This window comes from Dendrobium catenatum, unplaced genomic scaffold, assembly GCF_001605985.2.
Source record: "Dendrobium catenatum unplaced genomic scaffold, ASM160598v2 fragScaff_scaffold_963, whole genome shotgun sequence".
NCBI classification, from domain to species: Eukaryota; Viridiplantae; Streptophyta; class Magnoliopsida; order Asparagales; family Orchidaceae; genus Dendrobium; species Dendrobium catenatum.
The window spans coordinates 13,773-40,474 of record NW_021319425.1 but is presented as its reverse complement, the minus strand read 5'-3'; the positions used below and the strand labels follow the sequence as shown (position 1 = coordinate 40,474).

Below are 26,702 nucleotides of genomic sequence, written 5' to 3'. Positions count from 1 at the left end.
ATAGTACCCACCCATTTATCAAACGATAACTACCCCATATGGAAATCCCAAGTCACAAAACTATTATGAGCAAATGGATTTATTAGTTTTATTGATTCCAATACCTCACCACCAAATCGCCTCCAGCAATCCAGTGACGGATCCACAACCATCAATCCAAAATACACTGAATGGGTTTTGATTGATCAAAACCTTGCAACAACCCTATGCTCCACCATATCTTCAGCCATTTTACCCTACGTTCTTCACCTAGAATCATATGCTGCAATTTGGAATACTATTGAAAGAAGATTACAAGCTTCAAACAGATCAAGAGTAATTCGGCTCAAAAATAAATTACACAATGTTTCAATGAAACAACAAAACATGTCTGAATATCTAAATGAAGTCAAGACACTGGTAGACAAAATAGCAGCGACAAGAGCCAACATCAACAAAGAAGATATAATTCTATACAGCTTGAATGGCTTACCTCCAGCATATCAGTCATTCAAAAGCACCATTCGTACTATGGTACAACCAATCAGCCTCGATGATCTATATGCATTCTTGATCATTGAGGAGATTAACCTCAATGCAGAAGCAGCGCGACAGTATAATCCCTCATATCAAAATACTGCACTGTGTTCAAACAGAGGAAGGGGAAGAAGAGGAAGAGGTAGATTTAGTTACCAGAATGTTCAATCAAACAATCAGCAGCCACAACAGTGCCAAATTTGCAATAAGAAAGGTCATTCAGCCAATAATTATTGGCACATATTCAACATTAATTACATCCCCTCATAAAAAAAGCCAGTTCTTACAACCACCAATGACAATCCAAATCCAGACTGGTATCTGGACTCAAGTGTCACATCTCACCTTACAAATTATATCAACAATATCACATTAGGCGACCACATACCATACAATGGAACGAACACCATACAAATTGGAAATGGCAGTACAATTCTACTTACAAAAATTTTCATATGGGGGAATAGAATATGTAAACAGAATACTACAAATCTACTTACAAAAACAGGGGATCTTACACCAAATATTATGTCCATATACCCAAGAACATAATGGTACAGCTGAAAGGAAACATATACATCTCATTGAAACAACAAGAACTATATTAAACACTACATCAGTACCATATTCATACTGGCCAGAAGCTATTCTCACGGCCTCATATCTAATCAATAGAATGCCTTTATATACAAATCACAACAATACTCCATACCAGTTGTTTTATCACTGAATCCCTGACTACTCAATATTAAGAACTTTCGGTTGTGAATGCTTCCTCTGGATTCCCCCACACAATAGACACAAATTGGCCCCAAGAGCTAAATCATGCATCTTCATGGGATATTCGACATCCCACAAAGGATACAAATGCCTAAACCCAAATACCAACCATATAACCATCTCACGACACGTAACATTTCATGAAAATATATTTTCTTTTGTCAAACTCAACACACCAAAATCACCAAAACCCACCATCCCAAATAACCCTTATCTTCTTACACCCATTACACAACCCACCACAATTATATGGACTAACCATTCTGCCATCCATCCAAATACACATACCCACCACAGTAAACACCACAAACATAAACTGTCCCACATCCCAGTCATTCATACCACCACCTACATCAATACAACCGACCTCTTCCACAACCCAGTCATCCATACCACCACCAATAGCAACACAACCGATGATAACAAGGTTCAAAATTGGCTCACTCAAACTAAAAACAATATTAAACATGTTACACCAACATTCTCATACCCAAAACAACCCAGATCCGACCACATACTAAGAAGCATCCAAATACTAACACTAGAGATAAGCAATGTCAATAAAATTTCTCGCATTATAACAGCAAGCAACCTGTTCTCTGGTTTCACCACCAAAAACACCCCTATTATGGGATGCAAATGAACATACAAAACCAAACTTCATTTTGATGGCTCAATTGCCAAATACAATGCACAACTAGTAGCTCAGGGACATAAACAATAATATGGGATCAATTATCTGGAAACATTTAGTCCGGTAGCAAAATTTCCAACCATTTAGATGTTACTCACTATTGCTTTTAACAAAAAATGGGAATACAATAGTTAGATGTGGCTAATGCTTTTTTACATGGAAAATTAACATATACAATATATATGAGACAACCCCAAGGTTATGAAGATAATGAACATCCAAAATATATATGCCTTATTCATAAGGCAATCTACAGATTAAAATCATCAAGACAGTAGTTTACAACCTTCTCAACATTTCTACAACAAATAGGCTTTCAACTAAGCAAAGCAGATCCCTCACTACTAATACTCTCACAAGAAGACTCCCAGCTGTACATATTAACATATGTTGATGACATTTTACTCACAGGTAACAACTTCGCACTCATTTCTAGCATCATATTGAAATTGCATAACACCTTTTCTATGAAACATTTAGGCATCGCAAATAACTTTCTTGACATCAAAATAACCACACACCAAAACTCACTTTTTCTATCTCAAACTCAATACGCAAAATCCCTACTTCACAGTACGATACTTTACACATGCAAACCCCTTTCCAATCCATCATGCACCAGACCACCACAATATATAAACCTTGATCCCATTCTAACAGACCCATACATTTAGACCAGACATATCATTTCATGTAAATCTCCTTTATCAACACATGCACAACCCACAACCATATCATGCATATATGCTCAAGAGGCTACTCAGGTACATCAAAGGCACAGAAGACTATGATATACCAATCTCGCTTGGACCACTCACACTAAACTCATACTCAGATGCCAACTGGGCAAGTGACATAGAGACAAGAAATTCTACTTCTGGATATTGTTCATTTCTCGTTACCACACCGATCTCATGGAGTGCCAAGAAACAAAATACCATAGCAAGATCATCCACGGAGGCAGAATAAAGAGCTTTGGCGGTGGCAGTCACTGACATAATTTGGCTAAGACAACTACTACAAGACTTTAAAATATCTATTTTGCATCCAACATATCTTCATTGCAATAATACTTCCACCATAGCCTTAGCTAATAACCCAGTGTTTCACACAAGAACGAAACATATTGAGATCGATCATCACTTCATAAGACACCAGATTCACTCGAAGATCATTCGGGTTCGACCGATCAACACTCAGGATCAAATCGTCGACATCTTCACGAAGCATCTCTCCACTCCAAGATTTCATCTTCTCATAGCCAAGCTGAAGGTTTACGAAAACCCTCATCTTGAAGGGGGATAAAAAGGACCGAATGATCTCAGCCGACTTACAACAGATCATGTGCACACTATCACGACAGTCCACGTGTACAAACAAGAAACAAATCTCAGCCACATACAAGGAACAAATATCAGCCACATATGTATCACTTGTAACACTATAAATAGAGATGTACAATAGGCAATAAATGTAACACAGATTGATAATACAATGAACTGAAATCACAATAAATCATCATTTCCTTTGTCTTCTACTACTTAGATTCTTCTTTAGTCACATTGTGAAAAAGAACTGGACACATATCTAACTTCATAAAATTTTAATCATACAAACACATAAACAACTAGATAAATTAAAATAAGAAAAATGATAGAATCGCCCAAAATGACAATGAAGATCATAAACTATTACAACAAAACTGATGTAGGCGAGCTTTGGTCCAGAATCTTGACAAGACATTTGAGAGTCTTTAACAACTAAGCCCATTATCATCGGCCCAAAATATTCTGTCGGCTCTTTCCTTGCACAAATCCACATAAGAAAACAAGTTATATTGTTAATCAAATAAATTAAGCTTTATACCTCTTTTTTTTTTAAGTTTCCATGATCAGTTAATATTATTTTGCCAACTCATGATAAATTGTTAGATCAAATTATATCGATCAATCACCTCAATTTGAATATCATACTTGCTTCTTTAAATTTGAATAAATATTTTTGTCATCTTGCACTTGAAATTATAATTATGACATGAATGGATGAATTTTTAAAAGCCTTTGATGTTTTTAATTAAAGTTTCATTTTTAGGAGGTGTTGGTCTAGTTTTAGATTATATTGATTCACATGCAATCACAATCCTGTAAATTCCTGTAAATAGAATGGATATGTTGGTTTAAAGTTCTGGGAAAAATTAAATAAAGCTTTATGTTGTTCGTTTTCCTCCTCCATATTCTGCACTCTTCCCTCTTCTCCCTCTCTATCTTGCACGAAGATCAAGAAGAGCTCAAAAAGATCTCAAGACGACTCCTGAATTCCTAACAATTTTATTAGCACAAAAATTTCAAACGAAACTTAAATTAGTAGAATCCTTAATTTTTATGAAACAAAAAAAAGCCTCAATGGGAAATTATATATATATATATATATATATTGAATTCATGTATTTGAGCATGCCATCATGAAACCATTGGAAATTTGATAAAAATGAAAAAAAAAAAAAAAAAAAAAAAGGGTGGGGTCCCCCAAGATATAAAACTATAGGTATATTCTACTTTTTTAAGCAATATAGGACATATTAAATCAAATATCTCAAAAAATAGCATATATATATATATATATATATATATATATATATAAGTAGCATAAAAATATTATTACATGGCTATTATTAATATTTACATCTTGCTATAAAATCTAAAGTCCTAAAAATATATATATACAAAAGTTATTATTGGCTACAAAAGTATACATATAACTTAAAATAAAATCAAAATAACATCACTGCTAAGCCTCAATCCGTTGGCTCGTTATATTTAATTGATATCATAGTAAAACCACATAACGAGCTTACAAAGTCCAACAAATAATCAAAACTCACCATCTGTTTTCAATGCAAGGCACAAAAAAAAAAACATATATGCCCAATGCTAATCAATACCAATTAATAAACTATCAATATGAATGATAAATAATCTATACAATTAATATTAATAAAAAATAAAATTCAATATGATTAATAAAATATGAGTATTTCACTAAGCAAAAGAAGTTTATCAACCTATAAGAAAATTAATAAAAAGTTTATAAATCTACAATAGGTATTGCGTTGAAATAAACATCGACCATTATGTCATATATAACTGTCTATCAATATGCTATATCAATCAATCTATTAATCAATTCAATATATATACTATCATGTGAATGTAATTATAAAAAGCAAGACATGACATCTAGCTTTAACGTGATATTTTTATCCTTCCATCCTAATCATCATTTAGTTGATCATAAGTTTTTAATTTAACCTCAATTATTGACCAATTGGATATCAGTATTTATCTAACAATTATTCGTTATCTTAAATCAATTCACATGTAGCTTTCAATAATCATTTAATAGTTTTTACTCTCTACATGTTGGTGTAATTTGATCAATCGGTTATAGACTATAACTAGAATTATATCACCAATCTTTTATTTAAAAGAAAGCCCTTCAGCCCACATTCCAGTGCATGGTATTATGTTTTTAAAGTCTTACTTATATTAATTATAGTAATAGTAATCAGTTTTCCTTATTTACATGTAATTATTAAATTTATTTCATATCAGTTGTATTAATCTCTCTTTCAGACATGAAATTCAACATGAAATGCTTAAATATATAAACGGCATGAAATATGTATATTATTTTATAACTTTAAAAAATTACAACTTTATTTTACCCAATAAAATTCAATAATATTACAATCTAAATGTCTATAAAATTCATATATATCGTATATAAAAAATTACATTATGAAAGTACGAATCAAAAGAAAATGCATTATTATCGATTTAAGAAAGAGAAAATTTGTCAAACTCAAAATCATTGAAAACCATAGTGAGTTTTGGGTAACTTACAACGATCATAAGGCCTTTTTTCTTATTGAAGCAATGAACAAAAATGACTTAAACAATCTTTCTCTCCCTTCACTTTCCTCTTTCTCTCCCTTCTCCCTTTCCATCCCAAGCAAGCCACAACGGTTGATGGAAAATAGCTTAGGATTTTAGGATTTAATTTATATAAGAATATTGTTAGTGGTCTAACGCTACAACACTCCGACCTAGCGCCACATTGCCGTATGTTGAATTCATAATTATTGTAGAGCAAAGACTCTAATGGCACGATGATAGTTTTTAGGGTAGTTGTGCTCTCAAGCATAGCATTGTAGCTACCAAGTACAACATCGAAGAGCTTTAGTTCAAACAAAAATTCAATTTTACTTTAAAATACTTTTCATATTTTGGGTTATATATAAGCTAATTTTATAACTTGAAAGCTCTAATAATTCATAGCTTATGTAATTAACAAGATATACTTAGCATATATTCTTTATGTGACAAGATTTTATTAGATCACATTATGTCATTCATGTATTTACCATTTAATGTAATTCTTTTTATATCATCTTGCCTTTATATCTTGAGTGCTCACTTATACTCAAGGAACCCAATAGCTAGAATTTTGTACTCTATGCATTTAGTACCCAAAAATTATTCGTCAAATATCCAAAAAAATTTTTTACTCGAACAAGTTAAATTCTAGAACTCAATAAACTCGATCCTCTCTTATAAAATTACAAAAGAGAGAGAGAGAAGAATAGATGAACAAAAAACCTTTAAAGAGGTTGAATCTAAAAAATTTAAAATCAACTTTTAAATTTAAAGCTAGTCAACTTCAGGCAAAAAAGTTGTCATATTAACAACTTAGGTCTAAATTGGAGAAACATATTTCCAAATTGAAGCTCAATCAGATAAAGAAAAAACAGACTAACTTAAGTTCGGCATTGAAGTGATCTAGCTTAGGCTATAGTTTTAAAGTGATTAACTTTGATATATTAATTTTTATATTCTTTAAGCTTTCATATAAAAGAGACATAAAAATCTGGACACTAAATGTATATCATGAATTGTTAATGCTAAGCTTGAGTTATCTTAACCAGTTAAAAGATATTGTTCTCATGGGTCAATAGGATCGAACCACGTTAATTTGTGGCTATAGTGGCCTCATCTTATATATGAAAAATTATAATGCTTCTTTCATATAATAAACTAAATATAATCAACATATCTCGTTAATGTGATAGTATTTAATTATGTCATTAATGTATAATTCTTTTTATATAATATTGCCTCTACTCTCACCTATAAATAGGGGTCACGGACATGCAACAACTTTTTTTTTTTGAGACATTTAGGCCGTTTAAGGCAAACTAACACACATAATGCATACACAAAGACTCAAACATAATACCTCTTAGTTAGAAGCATAAGCTCTCAACCAACAAGCCAAGGTGAGCTGTGTGACAAGCAACAACTTATTTGTCTCAATTTAAGTCTCTCCTTTTGAGCAATGAAAGTATAAAACTTCTCTCATATCTCTCTCTCTTTTCTCTTTCTTTCTAGTTCTTTACTTTTTGTTGTCAATATTAGGAACTTTTATTTGGTCCGGACACCTGACATAGCTCTATACGTTCGGACATCAGTGAAATAGTGCCACATTTTCTTACTTTTTACCGCGCGGCCCGACAACCCGACCCGGTACGTATTGCTCGGTATTGCTAGGTATTTGTCGATTTTGCTCGGCAATAATGAGAAATACCATTCTTTGAAGACCAATACCGAGCAATACCGGTACATATTGCTCGGTATTGCTAGGTATTGTCGATATTGTTCGGTATTGCTCTTGACAGAGCGGTATTTATTGTTATTGCCAAGCAATACCGAGCAATACGCGAACATAGCAATCCAGGGTTCCGGTCCGGGTCAGGTCATCGGGCCGCGTGGTAAAGAGTAAGAACACGAGGCGACATATCATTTACATCCGAATGTAAAGCTACGTCAGGTCACCTGACCTAATAATTGTTCCAATATTAGGGGAAAGTTATGAGTATCACATACCGATAAAATTGAATTCAATAATAATGTTGGACAGGGAAGCATTAAATATATAGATAAAGTTAGAAACCAAAATGTTTAAAATACATTTTACTATATTTATCAAATAATAATATTGACCTCAAATTTTTATTGTCGATGGAAAAAAATTAGCTATAGATATTAATCTTTATTCAATAAGCGATTGCTTTATTTTATAATAAATATAATGGATAAAAATTTAATTAAATATTAATTACGCTTTTTTTAAGTAAATCTAAAAAAATTAATAGCCATTTTATCACAATTAAAAAAAAAAACTTCCAGAGTTCGCTTACTGCCCCTAGAACATTCCGTGACACGTCATCGCTGTTTTCCTGTTGCTCCTTCGATTACCATATAAAAGCCGTAGGCGGCATTTGCTCTGGCATTGGCGGTCCAAAATCTTCTGCGTTTCGCTCCTCTCGGTGCTCTTTTCTCTTCGGATCGCCGCGCAACCCTAACCCTTAAGTGGGTACGCCTTTTCTAATCCCCGAGGTAATTCTTTGTCTTCTGGCAATATTCGCTCTCGCAACTTCTGGTGCGCCTTTTCCGATCTCAATCATTTTCTCTTGTAGTTCGTAATTGATGATTGTATCTTTTTTTTATATGTATTGCTATATTGTATACCTGACGATTGTTGTTGCTAATTGAATCCCTGTTTACTAATGTTTCGTTCGTCTGTTCTTCTCTTTTGTTTACATCTACATTTGGTTAAGGTTCTTGGGGAACGTAGTTGTCTTTATTTTTTTTTTCGTCCTTCACAAGAAATAAATGAAATTTAATATTTTATGTTCCGTGAATTCTAGGTTTCTTGGTAGAATTGCAGATTTTTGTTGAATATATTGTTGCTGAGTCGGTCTGCTTAATGTGCTTTCTTACGTGTTCGAAAATATATTATTCCGTGCTTCTTGCGAGGGATTAGCCAGTATTGTTATGGTGCAAACATTGGTTATGTTTCCAAGCACACGGTAGGAAATCAAGCCTATTGAGGCATGGATTGTGATGTTATTTTGGTTATATTGCATATAAGATGTTTTTTTAGTTTAGGTCAAATTCAGACAATTCTAATGCCTCTAATTAATCAGTTAAGTAGTTGTGAAAGGATGTTTCATCCTGTGAAATTACAATGTTTTTGTGGAATCATGTGCTCCAGTGACCTTTTTTGCATGTGCACTTTGTGTGCGCACATCTCTACTTTGAGAAAAAAAATCAGTTGGCAAAAACAAATTTATTCTTTTTTTCTGTAAATTTAAAAAAAATCAGTTGGCATAATTGATGCATAGCATTTTAGCTTAAAATGTTTCTTAAGTTATTTTATTTAGTTTGTTATAAATTTTCTAGAATCTTTTAGGATTCTATAGGTTTTCTCTACTTATGTATTATATATATGGAATGTGTAAGAGGAGTGTGATATAATTGATGAATATTATATGAATTGAAGCCTTTGATCTTGGTTTGTCCTCTTGTTCTTGGAAATCCTTCAAGCATCATCTCCTTCCAATGATGTAAAGACAATCTCCCCACATCAGTTGGTTTCAGAGCTCGAAGCTTGTGAAGAACGATGGACTGCAGAAGATGGGCTGTTGACGATGATCGAAGCTGAAGAAAATGGGTAGTCGATAAAAATCGACGTCAAATAAGATAGGCGGTCGACGAAGATCGCTGCTGAAGGAGATGGGTGGTCGACGATGATCGACGCTGAAGGAGATGGGCGTTCGACGCCGAAGGAGACGACTATCCTCCGCTCCAACTTCCGCTCCAATGGCGAGATCTGCCTCCCCACTATCCTCACGTAGATAACCACCAAAGAAGAAGTGCTGTCCACCGTGACAGACGCTGTGAAGCCCTTCACGTGGCTCAAGTGGAAGCATCATTTGATCGGATTGATGATTTATTTGCTGATTTCAATCGTTCTTTAGAACGAGTATGCACATCGGTAATCGAATTATCTTCGACCATTTAGTCACACGTGCTCGCAAAGACCGATTCCGCACTTGCCCGACCTCCTCTGCTCCCGCACGGTGTGCCACGACCCGAATCCTCCCCCACCTCAGCTTTCTCCCGTGATTCTTCTTCGCTAATGTCTTATCCATATCCATCATTTGCCCCCACAATTGCTTTCTTCGAGCTTGCTGAGCAATCCTACCCTGTTCGCAAGCTCACCCTGGTCATTGCCACCAGCGATCGGTACCTCTGCAACAGATTCAATAATGATATCTTAAAGCAAGCAGAATCGCATATTTTTTAAATCAAAGCCAAGGTCTTTATGGTGTCGAAGGGCCTTCGTGAGAAAAGCTCAAATCATCATGACCGTAATTGGGAATGTGATCGAAATCGGAACGAGTTCATGATCTCAATTCCATCCCCACTCCCACTCCCACTTCATTTTCGATGTCGCTTCCACTCTGATCCTGTGATGCCATCGTCCTCGCCAGAATACTGTGTTCTGCTCTTCCATGTACCATAATTGCCTAAATATGAAGTTGACAGGGCGGATGATCTGACCACATAGTGCCATCCTCATGTTGCCCATTGTTCCAGGCTCCAGATCCATCAAAACCACCCTAGGAACGAATCTTCCACAAGATGCCTCGTAATAGATGTTAACCCTCTCCAGCTGCAGATCGAACATACCCTGTACCTCCCTGTGGGATCGATTCCATACTCGTCACTCACCACCTTTCAAAACTTAGATCTGATCTGGTTTTCAAATTGTCCACCCTTCACGTGATGGATTTCTCCCATCTTCCTAATTTATTTACCCATTTTTCGGACTTGGTAAACTCACAATGGATGATCACCAAGAAAATGAGACAGCGGCTAGCTATCCTCTTTCATTGAATTGAATGTCCAAACATCTTGCTTTGGAGTGCCATACTCCAAGGAGCTTCAAGTGGTATTGGCACAGAAACAGCTCGTATGCTTACTTTGTGAGGCGTTCATGTCATCCTAGAGGTCAGAAATGTTTCTTCTTAACAATGTGAAGGAAATGATTCTGAAGGAGATCCCATTTGCTAAAGTTGATGCCTTGGAATTAAACCTCCGTTCAATGGCTTATGTGAGTAAAATTGCAGCAGATTTCAATTCTCTAAATCTCCTTTAAATATTTTAATTAACAATGCAGGCGTGGGGATGTCATCATTCATGCTCTCACAAGATGGCATAGAGAACCCCCTTATGTGGTGTAATGCCAAAGGTTGCTTAGAATCAGCTTGTAAGCTATTTGATGAATTGACTGAGAATAATCTTTTCTCATGGAATGCCTTGATTGGTGAGTTCAGCAGTAACCAGCCGCCTCAAATAGTACTAAAGTTTGTGGATGGAATCAAGAGCTTAACATGTGATTCTAGTTGGGGTAAAGAATTCATTCCAATGGTCAAATATATTGTTATTTCTATCGATGGAGGTTTGCAAATTTGTGAAAATCGAAAGGAATTCATTTGACTGATGAATGAGCATGCAATTATGCATCGAAGACGTAAAATCTTTGATCCATGAGGTAACTTATGTTTATACATCTATCTCCTTATCTAATGCGTCTCGACAGAGTCAAGTTCTTTTGATGTAAGGGGAGAATGATGCGGAGCATTTTAGCTTAAAATGTTTCTTAGGTTATTTTATTTAGTTTGTTACAAGTTTTCTAGAATCTTCTAGGATTCTCTAGGTTTTTCTTACTTAAGTATTATGTATATGGAATGTGTAAGAGGAATGGGATAAAATTGATGAATATTATATGAATTGAAGCCTTTGTGCTTGGTTTGTCTCTTGTTCTTGGAAATCCTTCAAGTATCATCTTCTTCCAATGATCCAACGACGATCTCCCCACATCAATAATTATCTATGTTTGTGTATTGGTGGTTTTATTGGAAGAGATTCATTGCAAGATTATATTAAATGCTTAAAATGAAATGGGGAAATGCTTGAAGTTGGTGAAAAATTGGCTGCTTAATAAATATAAAATCGTTAAAGACAGTCATACTTGCAGTTTGGCTTGTAATTGACTAAATTTAAGTATTTAGGAAGTAGGTCGCCTCAGTCCTTTTCTCGTTCATTTGCACAAGGTTTACCTATTTAACTTAGAGAAGATTAAGCTAATGGTTTATGTTTAATGATTCACATGTAAAGATCTAACTTTTTATTTACCATTTCATGTTATGATTATTCCCATCTCTTTCAGTCCCATTCTCACTTCACTTTATATGAGAGACGACCCACATGAGATGTATTCATCTAAATGAAAGTATAGATATATTTTGTATCCAAATTAAAGTATTTACATATTTTGTATCTCATGTGAATGTCGAGCTTACTCTTCCATGGGTATCATTGCGTTTTTTATTGGTCCTTTAACCTTAAAAAATTATGATCATGCCATTGTGTGGTAGTCATATATTTTCTTCTGCAAACCTTTGGCACTTATTGAAGATGTAGGACATGAAGGACCCAAATGTTAAGCTTAAATATTAGTTCAATAACATCTAAAATTGAACATTAGGGCTTATTTTTTTGTTCTTCTTTTAATTATAGACTATTATATGCTCTTTAATTAACTCACCTGTTTTCCTACTTCCAGCGTGTCTGACTTTATTTTTGAACATTAAATGGTGTTATTGATTGCGTTATTTTGTATTCACAAAAAAAAAAGAGAGTAAATGAAGCTAATAACGGTGAAAGTTGCCATTATTTTTGGTCATATATAGTCTATGAGTTTCTCACCCATGTAACCCCATGAGTCAAATGCATGCCAATAGTTGTTCACCATGATCACTAGGCTAGCATAGGTCACTCTTTCACATATAATTAAAATAGATCCCTATTCTAGTGAGATAGTTATCTTTTCTCTATTAATTTATAGTCAAGTTCACTTTTTTAATCAAGATTGATCTTAATATTTTATATGTATAAAAGTTGCTAATAAGAAATGTTTTACATGTATAGCTTAATAATGATTTATGCTAACTTTTTTGGTGTAGATTTAGCATATTTTAGGATTTTGTTTATGCATGAGGATGCTAATTTTATGTGGGATAAAGTGGCTAGTGTTATTAAGAATATTGCAAAAGATGGGTTCGGAATATCAAAGGAAAAAGCTCTTAATAGTAAAAACAATTTGTGGTGGAATCCAAATATGCAAGAAAAGATAAAAAATAAGAAGATTTATTATAAACATTAGTTTAGATGTAAAATTTTTGATAATTGGGAAAGATATAAAGAGGCATGTAAGGAATCTAAGAAAATAATATACAATGCAAAAATCTTAGCTTTTAATGATTTATATAATAAATTAGATACTAAGGAGGGAGAAAGATATATTTATAAATTAGTCAAACAAAGATATATGAGTAGTAAGGATTTAGTTTAAGTGAAATGTATTAAGGATGAAGATCAAAAAGTACTTTTCTTAAAAAATAATATTCAAACTTGTGGTATGAGAAAGCGGAAGCAAAGCTATATACGACAAATAAATGCTAAGCCTGAAATGTTTGATAACGATGCTGAAGTAGTGAATCTATCAGCACCACAACAGTGGCATACAACTTTGGACCTAACGACCAGCCCATTCCATTTAGCTATGGAGGCATAGACATACTTTTCAATTTTCCACATTGAAAGGTCTTGTCAAGCGGATGAGATATTTTGCTAAATTTTTTAATAAAGAATATGAAATACGATTGACTTTAATGACCTTAACACCTTAAATGAAAATAAAGATTTATGTTTTTAGCGGCATATTAGTAAAACGAAGTTAGAGAGGTATTAAAGAAAATGAAGTGTGAAAAAGTTGTTGGACTTGATGATATTCCAATAAAGGTGTGGAAATGCTTAGGAGAATAAGGAATTTTTTGGCTTACTAAACTTTTTAATATTGTTTTGAAGAATAAAAAGATGTCAAATGAGTGGAGAATGAGTATGTTAATTCTTATTTTTAAGAATAAATGTGATGCACAAGATTATGCGAATTATAAAAGAATTAAGTTAATGTGTCATACTTTAAAACTATGAGAGCGAGCTATGGATCATAGGTGGCAGCATGATACTAACGTTTGTCAAAATCAATTTGGATTCATGCCGGGTTGGTTTACTATGGAAGCCATACATTTTTTGAGAGGTTTGATGGAGAAATATAGAGAGAATAAGGATGATATACATATGATATTTATTGATTTAGAGAAAGCATATATGATAAAGTTCCAAGAGAAGTGCTATGGAGAGTTCTTGAAAAGAAAGGAGTTAATAATGATTATATTCAATTCATTAAATATATTTATGCAGGAGCTATTACTTGTGTTTAAACACAAGGTGGTTTTACCAAGTGTTTTCTTATTTTGGTTGGATTACATCAAGGATCAGCCTTAAACCCATATCTTTTTTCCTTTAGTAATGGATGTTCTCATTAGACATTTGCAAGAGGATGTACCTTGGTGTATGATTTTTGCTGATGATATTCTTCTTGTTGATAAAACTAGAGAGAGAGTTGAAATTAAACTTGAATTATGTAGGTCAACCTTAGAGTCTAAAGGTTTTTGCTTGAGTATATCTAAAACTGAATATTTGGAGTGTAATTTTAGTAATAATAGATCTAGTGAAGTGATTGTAACTTTGGGCGATCAAGTCATTAATAAGAGTACATGTCTTAGATATCTTGGATCTATTATTCAGAGTCAGAGTGATGGTGAAATACATGGGGATATTATCAGTAGAATTTAAGTTGGATGGTTGAAGTGGAGGTATGCATCGGGCTTGTTGTGTGATAGAAAAGTCCCCCCCCCCCAAACTTAAGGAAAACTTCTATAAGTTGGTGGTGAGACTGCAATGCTTTATGATGTCGAATTTTGGCCATGAAAAGAGAAGCATAATACTAAGTTAACTATTGCGGAGATGAGGATGCTCAGGTGGATGAGTGGCTTTACCTTTAGAGATAGGATACGAAATGAGCATATACATGAAAAGGTTGGAGTAGCGCTAGTGGAAGATAAGATTAGAGAGAGTTGCCTTAGATGATTTGGTCACATAAAACAATGGCCTTTTGATGACCCGGTTAGGAAAGTAGATATATTATATTTGACTTATGTTAAGAAAGGTAGAGATAGACCTAAAATGACTTGGTTAGGAAATATTAGAAATCATTTTTCTTTATTAGATTTAAACGAGAATTTGAGTTTTAACATGACACAATGGAGAAAAATGATTCATGTAGCCGATCCCACGTAGTGGGACAAGGCTTGATGTTGTTGTTGTTGTAGATTTAGCATATTTTGTATTAAAAAAAGATAAAACATGTATAGCTTAACAATGATTGGCTTGTAGCCAACATCCATTTCTAACATTATTTTGTAGAGTTACTAGGTTTAGGACATAGATTTCTTTTGGCATCAATTTGGCTTGCTATAGTTGGACCAAGTACTGATTTAACCTTACACATGAAGAAAATGCAGCAATTCCTAGAACAATTCAAGAAACCTAACTTCATTGTTCACCTTGTAGACCAGGATTATTAGAGTCCCTTCTTTTCTCATACCCCCGCAATACCTTCTATGAAGTTTCATTGCAAATTTGCAATTTCATTTTCCAATTTAAACTATTATAACACTATTATTGTGCTAAAACAAGGGATAACTTCTCCCTTGTGCTATCTTGTGGTTAATTTTCTCTTCAGCGTATTCTATTATGAATTATGCTAGCAACATATTCTTCTTGTTGTACAGTCAATTTTCTTAGAAAATCTTCTATCTTAATGTCAAACTATTGTGGATTATTAATGACCTTCACAATAAGGTCATACACTAATCCCATCCATCATTATAAGCCAATAAGTGCAACTACTTATTAATTATGATACAAATTATGATACAAAATACCATATGTGAATTTTTGCACGGGGTTTTTCTTCTTTCTTCATTCTCATGTTTGGGCTCATACCCAATGAACAACCTTTGTAGTCTTATACTCAATTAGGTCATACAATAATCTCCCATCTATCATTTTAAGCCAATAGGTGCAACTACTCATTATGAAAGAAAATACATATGTGAATTTTTGCATGGGGCATTTCTACTCTATTTACTCATGCTTGGTCTCATACCCAATCAACATCATTTGTGGTGTGAAAATATCAAATTAAATAAATATTGCATGGATTGGCACCCTAGGGGTGATAGTAGTATTTGAAACTTGAAAATTACTTGAATGCTGACTTGTTGAAATTGATTTGATTATTTTTTTAGCAAGTTCTAGCTATAGCCGGTGCATGAAAATATTTTGAGTTGATGTAGGCTCACTTAAAATCATTTTGTTCCATAGCCTAAGATTTAGCTCTACTTTTAAGAACTTAATTAACCTAATGAAGTAGATGTTATGAGCCACCCAAAGAGGCTGGAGGAATTTAGGGATTCTCGCTTCCTTTTCTCCTTTGGTTCCTATCAAGTTGTTGATGTTATGTTGATTCAACAATGCAGAAGCCACGATAGTGATATATGAGATTCATTCCCTTGTTATTGAAGTTCCTACATATATGTAATTGGTGACCCCACCCCATGAATTTGTTATCAAGTTTGAGTAGGACATGTAGCTCATGAAGTTGCCTCGTCAAAAGTATGGATGCAGTCATAGCTAAAAGTTCCTACATATACATCCATTCTATATATTATCATTTGTTATATATATTATCTTTTTTCCTTCCCCCATCCTTTTTTATAATGTTCTTTTTTAATTTGTTTGGAAGTTAGATTATATTTAGTTAAATTTGTTGCAATTTGAGTTATATTTTTCAAAGTGAGATTGTATTTAATTAAATTTATTTATTGTAATCTAGAGTTTCTATTGATTTCATGAAGTTCCAATTACTGTAGATGTCATGATGCTTAATTCTACTCATTAATTTATTGTAGGAACTACATATCTTTCATCCAAAATAATTTCTATGATTATTTTGGTTTTCATAAATAATAATCAAAAGTAATTTTGGATTAATAGTTTGAGTTTCACAATTTGTGTAATTTTTGCATTGTTTTTCACGTCTTATGTTTGGTTTTCATCATAAATCATAAAGTAATTCTACTTCAAAACTTACATAACTTCTTTATGAATTCTTCTACTTTTTTTATTAAACATCTAATACTTTAATAATTTGTTGTTTCTATCCTCGAAGGACTACTAATTGAATTTTTTGAATTTTGGTGATGTAGATGTTGTAGGGTATGGTTCACTAATATAAAACTTTGGATGATGTTAAAAAAAAAGAATTAACATATTTAAAACTTTTGATTTTAGCAAAGATTAGTTGTTTTGATGTGCAATCAACAGGCACCCGTATCTATAGAGAGATAGACATTCTTAATAAAAATACCATTATCTTTTTCGATGGCTTGCTCTGCTCTGCTAGGGTTCCGCCGCCCTTTCCCCTTCGACGTCATTTGAGGGTTTTCTTCTCCTTTGATTTTCAAGTATTTGTTTTTTACCTTATGGCGTCTGCTCGCCTTCGTAATCCCAGATTTTTAACTGGGGCTTCTGCGCCTCTTTCGTTTAAGGAGGCTTTATCTAGTATTTCTTCGTCTTCCTTCCCTGAGTTAAGTGTGTCTTCTCATCGTGGCTTGCCGGCTATTAATTTTTGAGGAAGAGGTCCGGTCGCTAGCTGCACCCTTTAAATTTTCTTTGGTTGGTCGTTTTCCGGGTAGACGACCTAGACGACCTTCGGTCGATGCTATTCGGAAATTTTGCTTCAATTTAAAGTTGTTAGGGGATTTTTCGATCACTGTGCTTAATCACCGGAATGTTTTGATTAAACTGGTGAATGATTTTGATTATTGCCGGATTTTTTTCACATAGATCTTATTTTGTTCAAAATTGCTATATGAAAGTAGTGAAATGGTCTCCCAATTTGGATGTTGAGGTGGATTCTCCTATCGTGCCTATCTGGGTTTCTTTCCCCCTCCTTAGGCCTCATCTATTTTCTCCTAGGATTCTTTTAGGATTAGGTTCTCTGTTTGGTCGCCCACTCAAGTCGGATATGGCTACTGTGTCCGGTTCCCGTCCGTTTTTATCCTAGGATTTTATGGCTCGTATTCTTGTTGAAATGGATGTTACCAAGAAACATGCTGATAAGATTTGGGTTGGTTCTGTGGAATCGGGCTATGTTCAGACTGTAAATTTCGATGATATTCCTCATTTTTGCATGCAATGTAATTCCTTAGGTCATTCTAAGGATTTATGCCCTATTTTACATCCTTCTCTAAAAGTTTCTAAACCTGTGGATGTCCCGTGCGGGAAGCCGGAGTTGATTGAGCCTGTTGATGTGAACTTTAATCTCTCTAGGGAGGATACTTTAGTGCAGGAAGCTGTTGCTAATAATTCGGAGGATGCTGTTATTATTTTGTCTCCTAATGCTATACCTTTTATTCCCTTGTTGGATGGTATTGGTCTTGCGGATGGTGTTGTTGATTTGGTTCCCTCTGTGAATCATTGTGATAATTCTTTGTGTGTGGTGGCTCCTCTGGTTTTGAATTCTATGCAAGTTAATGAGGCTTTGCTGTCTGTGGAGTTGGTTGCTCCGGTTCATGGTGTGGTGGTCCCTGGTGTTCATAATGTATCGGAAAATCAGTCGCCAGGTAAAGAGGCGGCGTGCAATCCGTTTGTTAATGTGGATAATATTGCTGATAGTGTGTGAGTGGATAACTTGAAAGAAAATTCGGTGTGCTCTAACACTTTAGTGGATGTTCCTGTTAATTTGGTCGATACGCATATTTTGGTCAATCGCTTGGGGGAAAATTTTGGATTTGATATGCGAAACCATTTGGATTGGTTGAATGGTTCGTCTGAATTTGAATCAGAATCCGAGTTTTCGAATTGTGGTTTGGTTCTCCGGATATTTGTGGAGGATCGGACCCTGGAAATGATTTTACTTTGGTTCGTGATAGGCCTGTTATCTAAGTTGCTTCTCGTGGGAGATTCCGTGGGAGGGGACGAAGGAGAAGATAACCTTTATGTATAATGTATTTATCCCCTGTTTCTACGGGTTGGTTTTTGCGATTTGGTGGTGCGCTGGTTGATAGGGCAATGATGTGGCTGGGCTCGTATCCCTTTTGCCTTGTTGGTGGCAACCATTGGTACAGTTCTTATTGGTGGACTTTGGGCGATGCTGACTCTTTTTGGATGGTCCATACGGGGCTTCTAGGATGCTAGGAGCATCGGCCTTTTACTGAGCCCTTTTTTGGTAGTTTTTTTATCTTCTCTTTTTTTTTTTGTGTTCATTTGCTGTTGTAACCTCCTTGAATTTTGCTTAATATATTTGCTTTGTAAAAAAAAAAAAAAGCACCCGTATCTCATTTCTAATGATAATTTATCAGTTGCCGAAATATGAAATTTTACACAAAAAAATGAGAATTAATTTGAAATTTTACAAAATTGCAACAACACTCGTTCTGATCACTAAATAAATTAATTAAAACTAAAGATATCAATTACATAGTGGGAGATCCAGCCTTACGTATCCCCTAGAACCAGTCATCAAAACTTTCAAAGTGATCAAATAATCCATCTGGACCATATCCAATAACACAAACTAGACTTGAATTTAATTTCACCGTATACTGTTCTATTATTTTATGTCTCAAAGTTATATTCATGATCTGAAAAGGATCCTAAACAAGTAATTCTTCAAAATCCTTCAAGATCTATCTTATTATTGTATATTTCAATTCACAACACTTAAATTTCTATGAAGATAATAAACATTTAACTTGAATTCCAACAAAGAAAACAAATTTTTTACTTTAAATTCATATTTCAACAATTCCTTTATAGACTGGTTTCCAATCTGAAGTTGAAAATGGATGGAAATTAATATCCGATTAGAGCACAATGCTAGAGCGAAAAGACCACATTGAAATTGAAGAGGCAGGCAGAAATAAAAGAAATGTTGAATGAAACCTCTTCTAGTTCGTAAGGAGAAACACATGAACTTTTTGTAGATGGACTCAACTTAAACTCAATCTTGGGAAAGTGAATTACCATTTTTTATATTTGCATTATTTTGTGGATTGAAAATATCTGGTTCTTAGGAATTAAGTATTTGATATTTATCATACAAATTTGGGTAAAATTATTATGCTTCTCTGAATTATTATAATAAAGTCTATCATTTTAGGTATTGGAAATTTTTGATATCCAACATTAGTACTGTACATTATGCCTTTGTTAAGATTGCTTTTAAGACAAGATGAGTAAATCTACTTGGTATGATGTTGGATTTGAATTTACAAATTACAGAAGAATTCATGCCTTTAGTAGTAAAATGAAATAAAGTCAAACCAAATAATTAAAGTTTGGAATAATATTTGGGTTTCTCATATTTTCATTTATAAATTCTTATTTTAAAGCATTATATGGTTTATATTACCTCATCTATGTTATATTAAATTTGATATGTAATATATTTGACAAAATTTCAATCACGCACATATATCAATTAATATACAAGTTAATAATAGAAACAATAAGGATAGAAATCACCGAGTAGAAGATCTTGAACTCAAGATAGTCGAAACTGACTTGTTCTTGATATGTAAGTCAAGAATTGTGAAGCGCCCACAAACTATAATCGAATGTAAAATATCTACTGTTTTTACATGCCTTGAACTTAGTCATATTATGCTGTAAAATGAGTAATTAGTGATAATTCTCCAAGACCCAGCCTCAACTTTACCACCCTTGAATTCCAGTTTAAATTGCTACTTTGCCCAGTTTTCAAGTTATACGAGAATATCGTGAGGCAATAAATAAAGGATGAGAGCTGAGTACTTGGAAAGACCACAGAAGGAATTCGAAGAGGAAGGCTGCTAACGAGCAAGGAAGGTGACATTGAAGGAAACGCTGAATAATGAAATTGCTGATAGTTCCAATATCTTGGAAGGAGAAACACATGAAATTCCTTTTAGATTGACTGGCTATAGTTACCATCCCAAGAAAGAAAGCCTTAAGATTTGCATGATTCACGGCTTAGTAAATGATAATGTTAATGCTTTTTTGGAGTGTAGAGGTTGGAGTACCTCTAGTGGCAGATAAGGTTAATGAGAGTTGTCTTAGATGATTTAGTCATATAAAACATCTATCTTTCGTTGACTAGGTTAGGAGAGTGGATGCATTACATCTGTCTTATATTAAGAAAGTTAGAGATAGACCTAAAAAGGAGAAAAATGATGAAAATGGTCCCTTCTTTGTGACAGATCAAAATGGTTCCCAACTTTTTTGAGGGACCAAGTAATCTTTTTGGTCCTAAAATTAAATTTTTAGATTTATGGTGTTAAATCAAGGGTATTTTAGTCATTTTTTAATTAAATTATTTGTTAAATGTAATTTTTAAGTAATACTAAATATTTTTAAAAAATTTTATTAAACATTTCCTTAATAAAAAAATATTAATAATTCTAGTTTTAATTTAGGATCATTATAGACTAGAATCATTAGAAAAATTTTTATTAAATAAATGTTTAATATATATATATTTTCAAATACTATCACTTGAAAATTTCATTCAATAAATAATTTAATTGAAAAAGATCAAAATACCTCTTAATTTAACACTATTAATCCTAAAATTTGATGTTAGGACTCAAAGAGTGGGGGTCCATTTCTCACCTAAAAAGGCTTGTTAGAAAGTATTAGAAATGATATTTTTTATTAGATTTAAATGAGAATTTGATGCTTAATAGGACATGATGGAAGGATTCATATAGCCGACCCCATGTAGTGGGATGATGGCTTGATTTTGTTGTTGTTGCTGCTGCTTTTTTGGACTATTCACTATTAACTAAGAGATCGTTGAAGATTAAAATTGCAGATAGCTACAGCATCCGTGAAGGAGAAACATTGGAAATTCCCTGTAGATGGAAAGGCTGTAGCGGGAAACTAATTACCAAGCCTTCAGATTTGCAGATAGTTACAGCATCCGTGAAGGAGAAACATGACGGCTATAGCTACAGACCCGGGAAACTGATTACTGAGCCTTCAGATTTGGATCATTCAGGGTTTATTAAATATTGATGTTAATATGCTTTTTTGGGCTATAACTAAGAGATGATACTTTTCTAATAGAAATCTCAGGATGATATTTAGAAACTCCCTTCAGGGTTTCTTAATTCTTTGAACGTTCATAATAATTTCTTGCTAGTTTACTTTCAAAACAATGTAGTATTTACTTTTAATAATATATATGATTGACTGTGAGAGGTGCTTTTAAGAATTATGCTCTTGTGTAGAACATTTAAATTTAAGAGTCCCTTCATATTATACTTTCAAAATATCGAGTGGTCATTGTCAGCCACAAGGTGTTAGAGCAACTTCTTGTATTTATTCATCATTAGCAATTCTGCTTTTTTCAATTTAGTGCATTTATACATTTAGTTTTATATTTGAAAGGCTATTTTTCCATTCATTTCTGTTACACTATCATTGTTATATTGGTTTGCACTCTTATTTGTCAAAGGGTTCACCAGGCAATGGATAACAGCACAGGTGGGAGGGATGATTTTTTTGGTTTGCTGGACTCATTTCCAAGCTATAGGGGATTTGCTCGAGCAAGGAGCTTGTCATCAAGTTTCTTTGGTGGCAGAGGTCCATTTGATGACCCTTTTTTCACTGATCCTTTTTCCACTCACCCCTTCAGAAACATCATGGGCCCAAGCATTTTTGAGAACAGCATATTTGGTCCACATAGAAACCCTTATATAGATGGAAGTAATTTTGAATTTCTGGAGGATCAGCCTTTGCAGCAGCATAGACCTTCCGGTCCAATAATTGAAGAGATGTCTGATGATGCTGAAGATGTTGATGAAACTTCCAAGGAGCATGAAGAAGGTCCTGAAAAGATTCTCAGATCTGGCAAGGAAGTATATGTTCAGGATCCAACTGAGAAATCAAGAGGTTTGTTCTTTTAGCATACAGTTTTGTGGCTTAGTAATGTATTTTGCTCTTAGAACACTATGTTAGCTGTGTTTTTATCAACTGCAGGAGTTGAAGAGTATCAGAATTATCAGAATGAGCTCCGTAACGCTTCTGGTGGCAAACCTCAAACCAGTAAATATACCTTTCACAGCTCAACCATGAGATACGGTGGCATTGATGGTACATATTACACATCTTCCACAACTAGGAGGATGGGCGGTGATGGGGTAAATTTAATTAAACTTAAAAAAAAAAGAATCTGCAATCTTTTCTGGTGATTAATATATGCAACTGTGCTGACTATTGTGAAGGTGGTGGTGGAAGAAAGCAAAGAAGCAGACACAAGTTCCGGCAGGGCAGCTCACAGAGTTTCTAGAGGTATTCATGATAAGGCAAGTGCTTTTCCGACTTCTTCAAATGGAATTCTCTGATATCTTACTCTCAAGGGATTGGGATAAGAATTTGATCTCTTCTAATCTTGTTCTGTACTTCTTCTTTTTTTTTCCCAGGGCCACTCATTTACTAGGAGGCTAAATTCTGATGGAAGGGTGCGTACCATGCAGACGCTGCATAACCTAAATCAAGGTCTATACTATAACAAAATTTGGAAGGAGATGAATGTTACATTTCCAAATTTTCATGCTTATTTTTGTGCTTCATGAGTCCCCATCTTTTTGCTTTTAGATGAGCTGCCTGGGTTTGAAGCAGCATGGAAGGGGAATGCTGGAGAAACCTTGATGGGATGGAATTCAGGGATGGGCATGCATGGATATCAAAACACGAGTAAGTAGTATGATTACATTTGCATTGGAAGTTATTGACTTGTTTCAAATGCATACCAGAAGTGCCAAGGAAAATCATTCAAAGAATAAATTAAGGTGGATGCCCTTTTCTCTTCTGAAGATGTTGATGACCGGAGGATAATTGATAATTATGTTCAATAGAAATTTTACCTTGCAGTGTTGCTTGATATTTTCATGTTGATTCATCCCTTAGATGGAAATAACATCTACCTAAGGGTAAACTTTCTTAAACTTGCTTAGCAACTACTCTGACTTGCGTTGATGGGTGTTTCTTTCACCTAGTAATTCCTTTAGTTCTCTATTTCGTCATAATCTTAGACCTTAACTTTGGGATGATGAGTTGCTAGAGACCTGATGAATACCCACTTTGTCATATGTTCCGGAACTTCCGTTAGTTTTTTAATTTTTTATAAGCTTTGCACAAGGGATTGAGTGATGGAACCTAACATTGGAATTGATAATCCAATATGTCATCCTATTCACTTGTGAAACAGAAGCATAGCATTGGCATGAGTTTTCTACATGAATACTAATAATATGTTCGACGTAGAATTGATGGTGCAAGAAACCTGATTAATTCCTCTTTATTTGTTCTTCAAATAATTTCATTTTTTTTAAGCTTTACGCAACGGGGTGAGGGATGAAGTGCCCAATGTATCGTTAATCATATGGCTGTACGCACTCATACATAAGGTGGATCACGGAGACTCCTCTAAGGATACTTAATAATATTCTCGATGTAGTTGGATTGAATTTTCTCACGCAGGTATTAATGAACCTCACATTCTCCTGCCCATGCTCTACAGACATGCATAATTTGGACAACACAAATGCGAAGAGGCATAATATGCACGCTCGTCAGACATCCATGCCATGCACTACTCATCATTAACCTTGCAACACTCAAAGAAATGCATATTCTGCTTTTGCAAAATTGGACAAGAATGTAGCATATTTATATGATGACTCTTTTGCTGGAAACAACCTCGGTTAATATAAATAATCAAACATGACTTATATGTTACATGCTTTAAATTCATAGTTAAGAGCCCATTTAAAGAGAGGCAGTGTCTATTTGGTTGATGGTTAATAATTATGGTTTGGCTGCTTCTTTTGTCAATTTATCTGGCTGAAGGAATATAATTATGGTTCGGCTACGTCCTAAAACTTTTCTGTATGTTTTTTGCAGGGCGCAGCAACAATCAAAGTGGCCGGTCTTCGAGGGTTATCAACGTTGAAGTTCTTCCATCCACATCAGATCAGATAGAGGTATCGAGGACTGGATCTCAAACTTGACCATACATTTTGAAGGCCTGAGAAGCTTACTCTTTAGAGGCTTCATCCCATCATAACTACTTTATCAAGCTCTGTGTTTTTGAATTACTTTCTGTTGGGTTTATTCCATGGAATGTTTCATCCAATCTTACATATGAATTTTACCTATATTTGTGTGCTTACTACGTGTTAATGGAGTTAATAACTTGAGTTTAAATAATATTAAAGTCTATTTATAAAAAAGAGTGCTCTATTTTACATAAATGAATGTTAGTGAAATTTTTAATTTATTTTAGAGATATGATTGTTTATACAAATAGAAATACAAGGGGTGGATATATAAATATATAAAGATTGTATGGTATGAATGTAAATTGTAAATTTTAATTTATTTGATAATTTTATATTCTATGTTTAGAGGAAGGCATTTTTGAATTTCCTATAAATTAGCATGTTATCATTCTAAACATTCGAATTTTATCAAATATAAAAATGTATTGGATTAAGTATAATAATTATAAAGAAATCTCACATATATATCAGTGTTAGAATTGTTACAAATTATTTGTTTAAAAATTTAAAATCATGTATATAGATATGCCTTAGAATCTGATCTGATTATGGAGTTTTGATTTTTTTTTCTCCCGCTCGAACTCAAATAATTTGGTCCTCCTATAGTGTAATATGAAATCGGGCAGCAGAAGCGTTGCCAAACATTACTGGCTAATGATTGTGCAGACTCATTAGTTTCGTTCAGAATGTATATTAAAAATGCTTCGCGACGCCTATTTTGATTGTGCTCGGGAAGTGTGCGAAGCAACACTGTTTAATTTTGGGCAGATGAAATTCAATTTAATCCAAAAGTCTTAAGTATATCAGTGAGGGTTAATCACTTTGCTTTAGACCTTTATTAATCTCACATATTTTAATAATTCCCGTATTATATGAATTTTTTTACATCGACTAATAGTTTTTTTTTAATAATAATTTAAATATTATACACAAAGAGTCCATTCAATTATATTAAAATATATTATAAGTTACCAACTTTTAAACTTGCTCAACAATGACATAAAGAGTCAAAAATGTATGGTGGTAAAAAATAAGCATCAATTAGGGCTTCTTTTGGGTCAACCTTCTTAATACTTCTTAAAGTAATTTTTTCTTATAAAAATTAAAAATTTATACTAAAAAGCTGCTTTAAAAAGCAGTAAAAAAATATTCCCAAACGAAGCTTAAATCTCAATTGAATCAATAGCTATACTATTATTAAGGCTTTGTTTGGGACAGCTTTCTTATTGCTTTCCAAAATAATTTTTCTGTACACAAATATTAAGTTCAAAATTTTTTTGTATTAAAAAACTGTTTTAAAAAGTAATAAAAAAGCTATCCAAAGTGAAATATAAATAGGGTTTAAAATTAAGTCATATTAACAATCAAAGGTATTATTAATTCCAAATTTTAATATAAAAATAAGAATCAATCATATTTAGTATTTATAAACAAAAAATAACCAAAATCTATACTCTCATACCCATTTCACCTTCCCCCAACCCACAACTTTGACCAACAAGGAAGTCCTAAAATACAAAGATATTGGAGTAGGATAATATGATAATAAGAATGAGCCATCTAAGAAAGTGACAATAATATTACTCATAATGTTTTGGATTGGTTGTATTTTAACTTCAACAAGTATGCAGAGATATGTCCTAAAGTTAGATTTGGGCTTCGTTT

The 26,702-nt window shown here is 33.7% G+C and overlaps 1 protein-coding gene across 2 annotated transcripts; it reads left to right on the top strand.

Annotated features, from left to right (window-relative positions):
• The first annotated feature begins 8,295 nt into the window (after positions 1–8,295).
• LOC110114502 lies at positions 8,296–25,175 on the top strand. Of its 2 annotated transcripts, none has more exons than XM_020847411.2 (7): positions 8,296–8,445; positions 22,440–22,866; positions 22,954–23,114; positions 23,199–23,279; positions 23,397–23,472; positions 23,572–23,670; positions 24,880–25,175. In XM_020847411.2, the coding sequence occupies exons 2-7, from the start codon at positions 22,443–22,445 to the stop codon at positions 24,984–24,986; spliced, it is 948 nt and encodes a 315-aa protein (XP_020703070.2). In that variant the 5' UTR covers positions 8,296–8,445; positions 22,440–22,442; the 3' UTR covers positions 24,987–25,175. The 2 variants fall into 2 exon arrangements, with proteins under 2 accessions (XP_020703070.2, XP_020703080.2); XM_020847421.2 differs by having other exon boundaries at positions 8,318–8,445; positions 22,430–22,866.
• The last annotated feature ends 1,527 nt before the right edge of the window (positions 25,176–26,702 follow it).

Excerpts from the sequence above, each read along its gene's own strand:
- LOC110114502 (XM_020847411.2), top strand. The coding sequence starts at position 22,443 with ATGGATAACAGCACAGGTGGGAGGGATGATTTTTTTGGTTTGCTGGAC. Across the intron at positions 23,280-23,396 it reads CTAGAGGTATTCATGATAAG|GGCCACTCATTTACTAGGAG; the intron begins GCAAGTGCTTTT and ends TTTTTTTCCCAG. Across the intron at positions 23,473-23,571 it reads GCTGCATAACCTAAATCAAG|ATGAGCTGCCTGGGTTTGAA; the intron begins GTCTATACTATA and ends TTTTGCTTTTAG.